At 43.1% G+C, this 11893-nt stretch overlaps 1 protein-coding gene across 10 annotated transcripts in view; it reads right to left on the bottom strand.

Annotated features, from left to right (window-relative positions):
• TAF1 (TATA-box binding protein associated factor 1) overlaps positions 1-10939 on the bottom strand; it is a 29790-nt gene extending 18851 nt beyond the window's left edge. For 4 of the 10 annotated variants that reach the window (XR_014697557.1, XR_014697558.1, XR_014697559.1 and 1 more), the window contains exons 1-16: positions 10774-10939; positions 10556-10673; positions 9893-10009; positions 8812-8931; positions 8101-8342; positions 5803-6021; positions 5151-5369; positions 4768-4969; positions 4359-4475; positions 3952-4119; positions 3633-3760; positions 3371-3478; positions 2389-2562; positions 2112-2285; positions 1923-2027; positions 563-763 (exon numbers count right to left, since the gene is read on the bottom strand). Coding sequence is in view for 6 of the 10 variants with exons in the window: in XM_084534515.1 (XP_084390641.1) it covers positions 563-763; positions 1923-2027; positions 2112-2285; positions 2389-2562; positions 3371-3478; positions 3633-3760; positions 3952-4119; positions 4359-4475; positions 4768-4969; positions 5151-5369; positions 5803-6021; positions 8101-8342; positions 8812-8931; positions 9893-10009; positions 10556-10673; positions 10774-10899 (2538 nt within the window). In the remaining 4 variants the exon portion in view is untranslated. The other 6 variants (XM_084534515.1, XM_084534512.1, XM_084534510.1 and 3 more) reach the window with 4 other exon arrangements.
• Between the last annotated feature and the right edge of the window lie 954 nt (positions 10940-11893).

The raw sequence follows: 11893 nt of genomic DNA, 5'->3' as shown, positions 1-11893 counted from the left end.
AGCTCTGAGAATACCTCTTGTGTTGTAATTTTTAATTCAATTAACTCTAAATGACTAGATTTTTTTTTTCAACATCTAAATTTGGGGATACTTATTTGAATGGTCACCAACAGTCTCAAAGCTTAACTTCTTTTGTTAACTGCTTTAACAAAGGCTGACAAAGCAATTTTAATTCTGTGCCGATAGTACCACAACAATCTCTCATAATCTCCTCTTAGTAAAATCCATGTAATTGTCACTTTATACAGCACAACAATTTCAAAGTTTATTCTAATTTCTTCAGTTCCCTATACTTTGATATAATTTTATCAGCTTTTATCTTGGCTAATAAAAGGCCTCTATCACATATTTAACAGACATAAACAGAAGAATTATGCTATAAATTGTTAGTTAAAAGACAATGAACATTCTCTGCATGGTTAACATCTCTCACCTCAGAAAAAAAAAACAAAACAGCCATAGCGGGCTGAGTTTCTGAAACAAAGGCTGTCCAAGTAAGGCTTACACTATGGGCTTTCTTCAAAGACACCCCCAGAGCCCCCAAACTGTCCCTGTCACATACCTGCAGAAAATCTCTGATATGGGTGTTAGCTCGTTTAGAGTTTGGACCAGGTACTTCATAAAGTGGGCACTCCTGGCCAACTACAAAAATATCCACTAGCTCTCGAACATAATAGCCTTGCCGTGTCCGGATAATCAGGAAATCTGTTTCAGGCATCTTATGTAGATAGATAGGGGCCCGGAAAAGGTTGTTTTCAAATGCCTAACAAGAGAAATAAATCAAAGTTTGGAAGTCGGGTTTTGATCAAATTTTCTTTAACACAGTCTATGAAAAAGATCTCAAAACCAAACACAATCACTCTAATGATACACACACCATCATTTATAACACAAAATACAGAGACGTGCAGTCAGAACATTCCTTGCTTATTCAACAAATAACCAAAGATGAAGCAAGAAAGCATAATAAAACCTAGAACAAATGCAGAAAGAGTTTGAAGGGCTCTTTGGACTGACCTTTTAAAAAGGACAGAAAGAACACACATGCAGAAGAATGCTATAACCATGGAATATATTCCAAGATACACTTACAACCTGGGAAAATGAGAAGGCAATAGAAGCAAAACTGAAGAGTATGCTCAGAAACCAAGGTTGTAAGAACCTAACCAGAAAAGCAGAGAGCAGCAGATTTCTGCCTTTAAAGGTAAGAAAGCTTTAACAGGCACCAAGGAGGCACCAGACTGAGACTTCAAGAAGTCCTGGCTTATCCACAATGAAGTCCTCTTAGGCTTGAACAATTAACATTGTCAGTTCTGTGATGAATCTCTACCACCAACTTTCACTTCTTTTTTTTCCTGTGGTACAATGTGGACAGAATTATTCCTGCAGCAATAGCAGCTAGCATTAACTGGAATTGATTTATTTTCACATTTATCATGGATTTTGTAACGATGTGGTCCTTAAAACATTTTTAACTCGTCTCCCCATCTCAACTGTATGCATTTCAACAACACAGAAAGGCTCGTGATAGCAGAATTCTCACCTGATTAGTATCCAACTGGCATAAAGCAGAAAATTAACAGTGCAGTTCTCAGAAAGAACACACAAGGTATTGCTTACACATCCTCGACCATGATAAATCCATGTTTTTCTGTCCCCTCGCTGACTGACTTAACTGAGCTCCCCAACATTCAAACAGTTTTGGCCTTCTATTAAGGCCTCTCTAACAGCAGCATTTCTAATGCCACTACTGAGAAAAACAGGAAAGATTCATTTCTTGCAACTCCTATCATTCCTATAAAATTTTGAAAACCATACAACACAGAGACAAAAAATAAAAATGAAGAACTGCATTATTATTTGTAAACAAGGAGACTTAAAACAGGAAATGAAATTCAATCTGGCATGCCTGTATTTCTCACCTGCAGTAGCTGGCCTGGATGCAGAGAACCCAGGAATGGGGAAGTGTGACAATAAACAGTCTCTCCATATTTACAGTCTGGAGCTCCCGGATCTTTGCCAGGTTTCTGCAACACGCAGTGAAAGTGCATTTAGTGCTCAGTAAGAAGCAGAAGAAAACCTGTGTCCAACAGCAAAACTTACATACTTACCCTTTTGTAGTAATTTTTAATCTTTGTTGCCATGCCAACCTGCATCATTAAAGGGGCGTTTTCCTCACTGTATTCAGCAAGGATAAGATCTCCGTCCTTGCCAGTTAGGTCCTGTGGTGTGCGCATGAAGAACATTTCACCCCCGCCAGAAGCCTGACGCTCCTGCTCTCTCATCTGTGCCAGTGAAAACACAACATTAGGGAAACAGCAAATTCACTAGATCTGCCATGAAAACGGAGCCACAGCAGACATCCCATACAAAGAGCAATAATCGTACCTTAGCTTTCTTTTTTATATGCTTCAGCAGAGGTTGCACAGCGTGGGGTCCTGGCTGGGACAGGGCACCAAAAGAGTATTTCTTCAGGGGAGGCCGATGAAATTGTCGGAGCTTCATAGGACCCATATGGGTGGGAAAGAACGGCTGGCGAAGTTCCACTGCTGGGATAGAGTGCTGGCACAGGAACAAATTAGGTATTAAGAATGACACGTATCATCGCAAAACCAAGGTCACCTTCTAATCCTGTTGACCTTTATAACAGAACCTAGCAATATTTGTAGGTCTGCGGGTAGCAATAGTACTAATACTAGTGCACTCAAATTCACTTGAAATCACGTTACCCTTTGACAAGAAGTGCTTAGGCCCATATATTCAATCTTTTCTTTCAGGGCAGAGACTATTTTACTTTTGTTTTAAAGGATACTCAGCGAGATGATTGCAAACCATTATCTGTACCAGTGGCAAAAAAGCACATCTGGGATTACATACATTTTTTCCATTACAGAACAGCCTCCCTGAATACCACAATTAAGGAAGAAAATATCATGACCTCTTCACCAAAAGCTAGTAAGCAGTAGCTGAAATTCATCATTATCTGAATTATTTTTATAATACCCAGATTAGAAAACACACTAGAAGAAGCACAGCTTCACTTCTTGACTATTTGCATCACTTCTCTCCCTCCCACAAAGGCTTCAGAAAGAATAGTGCAGAAAGAAACACTAAACAGAAGTAAGACAAGTATGTTAAAGCAAGATACAGCATATATACCTCACTTTGATGGGGCAGTCCAGAAAAGTTAGTTCAAACTCCTTTCTAAAAATTTTGATTAACATTAAAAAGTATCTCACATGAATACTGAACTGACCTGCTGTAATCTAAGTTCTATTTTTTCTACAAATCCTCAATCCCACTTTCAGCTAGAAACTTCCTTACCAAGACGTTCCCCCTCTCACTCTATATCCAGTAATACTGTGACTACCTGTATGATGTTGCCTCCAAAAGTTCCTCGAAGCCCCTGCTGTTTGGGGTAGTAAAATTCATCGTTGGAGAGGTTCCAGGGATCCTTCACCTCTGGCTGAGACATGTTCTAATTCAATATTAAACAGAGAGAGAGAGAGAGTTTAAAAACAAACAAACAAACACACAAAACCACAAAAAAAAAAAACAGAACAACCCCAAAACAAAGAAACACACTCCTTCCAGGTCATTCCCAACCTGCAAAATGCTAAAGCTTATGCTACCTGCTGTGGTTCTTCCTTGATGACACCAGTTTTTCCCAACAGGATTCGACTCTTCTTTAAAGAAGATTCTTTCTTGTTCTCCTTGGATGGAGAGTTCAAAGTCATTTCTTCCTTTTCATCAGGAATTTCTAAAAGACAAGCAAACACACTGTAGGGCGCTCTTCCTAGCGTTTTCAGCACCACAACTTCATACTAAACTGGAGCTTGGTCAAGGCCTGTTAGCCTTTTTGTTCAGTTTCTGGGGTGACTATCCTCCTCCCACATTCCTCCCCCTTGCATTTTCCCATATGAGTCAAATTTCTGGATGCCATAGACATACCTAGAATTATGTTTTCATCATTTGGATCAAGTGTCAAGACAGGGGGATCCAAATAGGTTTCCATTGCCTGATCATCCCAGATGATATTATCTTCCCAACGGCCATACACTAACTCTTCATTATCAATTGGGAAAATGGAGTACCAGGGCTTGTCTTCATCCAGGGAAACTGCAACAATCGTAAGTCATAGTTTTAGACACTACAATATTTAGAGATTTTGCTCCACTGAAACACAAAATGTCTAAGAATGAAATAGAAGGGCCTCTACAAAGTTTTAGAGCAAACATGCAACCCATTTTATCTACAGCTTGTTACCAAAAACGTACCCCACTATTACATGAAACAGCTCTACAGAGAAGTATGTTACATGCACCTATTCACAGGGTGAAGATGAACATCTTCATTACCTTGTTGCTCGGGGGCCTGCTTCTCTTTGCCCTTTGCTATACCTAGAACTCCTGCTACGCTTGGTTTCTGTGCTAGTGGAATAGGTGGATTGAGCAAAGAGCCACTGCGGTTCAACCCTAGAGAAGAGGAAAACAAAAGTAACATTAGCTTGAATCAGAGCGTTAGAGGGGTGTCGCATTGCCTTAAATCAGAACTTAAGAGTTGTATTCCAAATGGAGAGAAAAAAGCCAGCGTTGGTATTTTCTTTAACAGTAGGGACCTACTCTGTTTTAAGAAAGAGAGACTCAGAATTCTGAGCAGAGCTGTGCTTTTGTCAAAAATGATTCCTGATAGAATTATATTCTGTACTCGAGAGGAAAGCATGCAATGAGACAGCTCAGTTACAGTTCGTATCAGATCATTGTTTACCTTGTTGGGCATTGTATGCAGTGGCATTTCTAGTCATGCTTGATGGCAGCCAGCCTGCCAGACTTGCTCGCTGTGTTTTAGTTCCTTTGTGTTTGACATCTTCTCCATTCCAGATAACATCATCCTCCCACTGGAGCTGTGTCACCATAAGGAAGTGCTCATCAGCTAACAGATCATCCTTCTCATCCATCAGCTCTCCATCCTGCAAGAAAAGAATACTTCAAGACCTGTATTGCCCTTATATTTTCAATCTAAAGGAGAAAAAATAGAAGTCTCATTTTGTATGCTGCACAGCCATCCACCAGCCCATCACCAAGCTCTGACATCAGAAATCCTCAGAGCCACACACATCTCCCCTCCTTCCCTCACAGTTCCCCTCTTACCCTCTCATCTGCCTGTCCTTTAACCTCCTGCTCTGTCTTCTCTTTCAGCTTGAAACCATAATCAAATCCGCTGCCGTCCTCGGGGATTCCCAGCATGTCATACCAGAGCTGCGCGGGGCCATAGCGCCATTCTGCCACTTTAGGCTTCGTATCTGTCACTTTGTCTGTATCACCAGTTGACTGGGAAAATTTGGATTCCACAGGTGCCATCATGGTAATCTGAAGCACAGCAAAGGAGGGAGCAGTTACACTGATGGTCTATCCAAGTATCAGTTACAGGTTTATCCTTCCAAGTTTCCCAGCTCATTCTCAGCGGAGCAAAGTATTTCTAAGAGGTGCTTTTCCATACTTACTAGCTGCCTTAAGAACGTTCTGCAATTAGACTTCCAAGAACACAGATTTCTTCTCGATACAAAGAGGATAAGCTCTCCTATTGATCCTTTACCATGGACGCGGCCTTCTCAGTAAGAAGCAATCACCTGAAGTCACTGACTAGTATCTGGAGAGGAGCTTCTGCATAGCTGGAATACAAGCCAACCCTGTCCTCCAGTTTTATTTTGGAGGAAAAGCTCTTTACACTAGAAGTTGCTGTCCAATCCACTACTACCCCCAGTGCTAGCTGGCGACCCTCCCTAAGTCTCAGATATCCCACCTCATCATCTGAAAGGCACTGCTCAGGAGGGGGAGGAGCAGCAAACTCATATTCCCAGGGAGATTTTCCTTCCATTCCACTCTCAACTACAACTTCACCCTCCTGTATCTGCACTTCTTGTGCCAACTCCCGATGCTTCTTCTTGCGCTTCCTTCGGGCACTACGCCACACCGATGGAACATTCTTTCCAGGGCCAAAGAGACGGAGGAAACGCAGCACCTAGAATAGGAAAAAAACAGAAGGGGGTCAGAGGAGAAAAAAAACAACACAAACAACACAACAGTGTGGAATGCTTGTCTTTCTTTTCCCCACCTGAAAAACCAATAATGAAGGAAAGCACTCAAATTCAGAGGCTTGGCCTGTTCTACAATTCCAGCTCCTACTGCAAACAACAATCTCATTGTCATACTTGAAAATAAGTTTCTGATCCATCTGTTTGACATTAAGAACAATTACTTTTGAAAATGAAGGTAATTCCAGACACAAAGGAATGTTAACACAGTGATGATTGCCTTTACATATTGGACATGTGGTACGGTACCACCTGGAAATTCTGATTTTCATCTTGAACAATCACAACCTTCAGAAAGACATATGGAGATTGAAGACGACATGATAAAACGATAAGCAAAACAGGTAAAGCTACAAGGCAGTTATATAAAGCAGAGGTTTCTTAAGCAACCAGATACAAACAGATACTCCAGAAAAAATGCATTTATTTTTATTTCCATCACAATGCAGCTTCCCTGTATGCATACAGGAACCTCCATAAACCGCACCAATGATAATGAAAAACTTTTTTTTTCCCTTCTATGATTATGACTGCTGGGCTTTAAGCACCATTAATTTTTTTCTTCAGAGCACTCTTGTAAAGAGGGAAAACATCATTAGCAAATTAACTGACAGATTTAGGAAATGGGAATTAGAACCAAAGGTTTGTAAAAACACATCCTATTAATTATATGACCATTCTGTCCATCTCTGCCCACATCTTTGTTATCTGTCTTTCCAAGACTCCCCCAGATTACTTCTTTACCCTCTGGCCAGTTTCAAAGAGCCAAGGGCTAACATCTCAGAGACAGGTAAGCTGCTAACAGTTTAATGAAACAAAGTGTGCTTCTGTCCACACGCTATTTTAAGTGGTTTCATCAAGAAAAACGGTGATACATCAACACACACCTTCTCACACATCAACCAATCTTCACAGACAAATGTATAGGATTTCAAGCTTTGCTGGTCCTAGTAGTGATCAAGAATTAATTACGAAAATTTTGCAACACTGCCAGCTCGCACTGATTTCTGCACCAACCGGGCATGTTCAACATTGAATCAGCCCCCGACATTACATGCTGAGCACCAAATAAATTAATATACAAATAAATGATTTAAAAAAAAAGGTAACAGAAAACACCAAATATGCTAAAGCTAAGACAGCATGAAGAGCTTCAGAGGAAGATAAGGTCTAACTTCTTTGTTCAAGATTCACATGGATTTCTAATAGACAGAGGTTAGTTATCTAACTCATTAAAACATGATATTTAAATATGTAAGTTGCTTGTCTTATACAAAGACTACAATGGAGGCATGCATAAATCCAAGTTATCCCAGCTGACAACCATCTGTTTGGCAATCATAAGCTTGTCTTTACTCTCCTTCCAACTTTTCTTCTCCTCTTGACAGCTTTAAAAGTTTCAGAAATAATTATTGAAATACAACAACTACATTTGCTATTTGAGAGCATTTTTAAAAGCATAGGAATAAATTTGCTTAGTAATAAAAGGAAAGAGCTTAGATTTTGCAAAGAGTTGAGAGTTAAAAGCAAAGAGTTAAAATCATTCTTTCAACCAACTTGATATTGTTCTCATCTCTGTTCCATACTCAGAGAGGTTTTGAGGGAGAATTAAGTAAAGGATACAGACTTTGCAAATTTTTTTCAAGAAGTCCACAAGTTCAGAACAGCATGAAGGGAGGCACAGATTTGGCAGAAATGCCAGAAAGCAGAAAAACATTTTTCACAAACAGGTCTGAACTGTGGTCTTAGAGAGCAGCAAACATTATTTCACACCCTGATTTATTTGACACTTTTAAAGAGGCTCTTTGAGATGTCAGGAAAAGCATTACATGTTAAGCAATCTGGAAACAGCATGACACAGAAACAGAAACTGAAACACAAACTATCAAGATGAGCAAGACCATCTAAGCAATTTCCTACTACATACCCTTAATACTATACGATTTATTCTTAGAGGACTCATATGATAAGAATTGCTGTCACTTTCATATATTTTTTTACAATACCTTGCCTGGCCGAAATTCCGGGAAGAGCTCTGTAACACTTGGCAACAGTTTGGTAGCATCTCGCTGCATGATTCCTGCAAGAGGAAGTGTGAGTTTGCCTTCCTTGGATTCTGCCTGCCTGGCTTCTTGAGGTCCCATCTCTGACTCAGAATCAGAGCTGCTGCTGAAATCCACCTTGTCGGAGGCAGCAGAGGAAGGAGCAATGATGGAGGGCAAAATGATACCGTCTCCATCTTCAGATACTACAATAGAACAAGCACCTCATAAACAAACAGGTTTCCTCCCTGTCCCCTAGTACAAGCCCATAATGCCACATCTACTTTTTATACCAAGTTATGCAAAAATCAAGCCTCTGTAGGTGTTACGAGTACCATTCTGGTATAACCTTTCATTTTATCCTAAGCGTTCCAGGTGAATTTCCCAGCCACAACTGATAGGATGAGATAAAAAAAAAAAGCAATTTGATTGTGAAAAATCAGTATTTTAACAGTCATTAGAAATATAATACCTTACCCCGTATTTTATACATGAGCTCATCTCAGACAGTCCTATAACACTGTGTAACAGGACAAAGACCCACCTTCAGACGCAGTCTGCAGACAGAATTTTGAAGACAGATGGGTCCTTGCCACAGAATGAACTGCTACACAGCAACGTTTGCTTCCTTCAGACATTCACATTGCCAGAGGGAAGAAGAAAGTCCTCACTCACCAGTGGAAGCTGCATCCTTTTCATCTTCTTTCTTTCCAGGTACTGGAGGTGGTGGTGGCGGTGGCATCAGCTTGGAATCGATATCTTCACAGTCGGCATCATAATCATCCTCATCTTCATCTAACCAGTCAGAAGACAAGACTGCACATTAAGCTGACAATAAAAGGGAACCAGACAACCTCCCCACCTGTACAATCTCACACGTGTCCCAATCTGTTGAGAAGACCACGTCCCCTCATTAGCTTAGCAAGGAGACCATTCTTATTTCATAACTAGATGCAAACCTCTTACCAGTTCAGCACATTCATTTGCAATATTGGAACTTAAGAAAGAGTGGGACAGGGGAGAAAAAGTTGACAGAAAGCAGGCTGTAGTATTTGTAATACATATATGTATATATATTCTGCTATTCACACTTTGTAGAGAAAAAAAAGCTGCTAAAGATGTAAGAAAAACATGGTCAACCTTACATCCAACCAGCCACAATATGACAACAGAAAGGTTAAGCGTAAAGCAGCTTTCAGGAATAAGCAAAGATTTAGCATTTGCACTAGCAGCTCCTAAAAGGGAAAAGCCTGTTTCTGTTAGACAGAGATCTCTGGGACCAACAAAAGAACTGAAATGCCTTTTGGAGAAAGTCGCTTTAGAAAAATAAATTGGGGTAAAAGGAGAGAGAGAGGTTTTGGTTGAAGTTACTCTCCAAGGGATCAGGACCTCAACTCGTTGATTATCTCTGAGAAATACCTGACCTCCCACATAACTCTTTTCCTAAGAACACAGGTTAAAGAAATATCAGCAGGTATTAGCATTCTCTGCAGGAGACCCCATGGCAAAAGAAGGGTGCTAGTTTCTCTTCAGAGTGTAGTTTAACTCTGATGAAAAACTCATTTCTTAAAAAAGGAAGTCTTAAGCAGTGGCTTTATCCAGTGAATACGGTTTCACAAAAGCTTATATTGGATTCTGGAAACAATGAGCAAAAAGGCACAACAACACACATTTAACAGAACCAGTGTTAAACCAATTGTCCCAAAACACACTGTACTAGCTAGAGCTGTACATGCTAAATGCTAAAGCCATTTACCTGGTCTTCGAACTGGCTGCAGGCTGCCCATTGCCTGCTTATACCTACGGCTTTCATCTTCTGCCACTTCATTGATATCTGAATAATCAACAGCATCTTCTGTGCTCTTAACCCAACCTACGAAGAAAAACATCTAGTCACACAAAGCTTTATCTTAATGCATATTACTAACACCTGACTTTGCTATGTACTTTTGAATCCTCCCCCTCTGCTTCTTTTTCTTAGAGGAATAAAAACATTTGATTAACTTTTTCCAAGAGAACATTTCCTCTTTATTCCACTCAAAATCCCCAAGAGCTCTGAGTTTCAGCTCAAATTTGGTAAGTAACCAGCTTTAGCAAAGGAAATGCTTTCTGATTACTCAATGAAACCGTTTAACAAAACCTGAAATAAGAGACTGTGCATCGAACAGGCTTAGAAGAGTTGAATGTAGGGGAAAACATAAGTATATTTATGAGCCAGAAGAGACAAAGAGAAGTTAAAATATTAACTATAAAAGACAATGTGTGCACAAGGGGCTGGGAGATGATGTGGGATTCGCTCAGGTACCCGCAGGAAGGCCAGCCCGTTGGCAGAGGACCCGAGGCAGTGCCCACCTCGCTGCCCTCCTCCCCTCCGAGCAGGGCCCTGAGCCCGCAGCCCCCCCGGTGCCCGGTGCCCGACCTTCCTCGTCCAGGTGGGCTCCGTCTGCCTCCGGGCTGTCGTCCTCGCTGGCGGTGATCTCGGTGATGAGGTTGCCCAGCCCCAGGGCCCCCAGGCCGGCCAGGTGCTTCTTGGACTCCTGGGGACAGCAGAGGGACACCGCCACACAGCTCGGAGCGGCCCCTCCGCCGCCCCGGCCCCCGCCGCCCCGCTCCCCTCAGCGCCGCTCCCCGCCGCACCTTGTCGAGGACGCTGTCCCCCTCCAGCTGCCCCGCCTCGTTGATGTTGCCGAAGAGGAAGCCGGCCAGCGAGAAGGGCTCGGCGCGGCCGCCATCCGCCTCCTCCTCGCTCTCCGAGTCCGACATCGCTGAGGCGGTGGCGGCACCGGGACGGGGACGGAAACGGAAACCGGGCGCTGAGGGGAGCGGGAGGCACAGCGGCCCCGCGCGGCCCCAACGGGAGCGAGCACAGCCCAGAAACAACCCCGCACACCGCCCCAACCCCACACACAGCCCCAGACACCCTACACACAACTCCATCAACAACCCCATACACGGCCCCCCACACAACCCTAACTCCACACACAGCCCCAGAAACAACCCCACACACCCCCACACACACACCCCCAACCCCACACACCCCCACACACACACCCTCAACCCCACACCCCCACACCTTCAACCCCACACAGCCCCCCCCACACACACCCAACCCCACACACAGCCCCCCAACACAGCCCCAGAAACAACCCCACACACCACCCCACACAGCCCCAACCCCACACACAACCCCCCAGACACAACCCCAACCCCACACACAATCCCCCAGACAATCCCACACACCACCCCACACAACCCCAACCCCACACACCCCCCAGACAATCCCCCACGCAACCCCAACCCCACACACAACCCCACACACAACCCCAACCCCACACACCCTCCACACCCCTCACACACACACCCAACCCCACAACCCCAGCAAAAACACAACCCCACCCCCCACCACACACACACACACCCCACACACAGCCCCAACCCCACACACAGCCCCACATGCAACCCCAACCCCACACACCGCCACCCCCAGCCCCGTACCCCCTCCAGGGCAGGGAAGCTGGGTAGGGGAGAGCCGCCTCCACAGCAGCCCCATTAGGAAGCAAGGAATGAGCTAACAGCAGAGCCACGGAGATGAGGAGAGGTTTTATTACAATTTAATTTCGCATAATTTAAAAAAAAAAATCTTTTAAAACTGTTAGCTGTAATACAAATTCTTTTATAGTATAAAATCAAGTCGCCAGTGTATGTATCAGTACCACACTTAGTCTTGGGCTCCCGCCGGGACGGGCGGCGCCGGGGT

This window comes from Aythya ferina (assembly GCF_964211825.1).
Source record: "Aythya ferina genome assembly, chromosome: 13".
Lineage (NCBI taxonomy): Eukaryota > Metazoa > Chordata > Aves > Anseriformes > Anatidae > Aythya > Aythya ferina.
The sequence above is the reverse complement of the archived record's forward strand: the minus strand, read 5'-3'. Positions and strand labels throughout refer to the sequence as shown.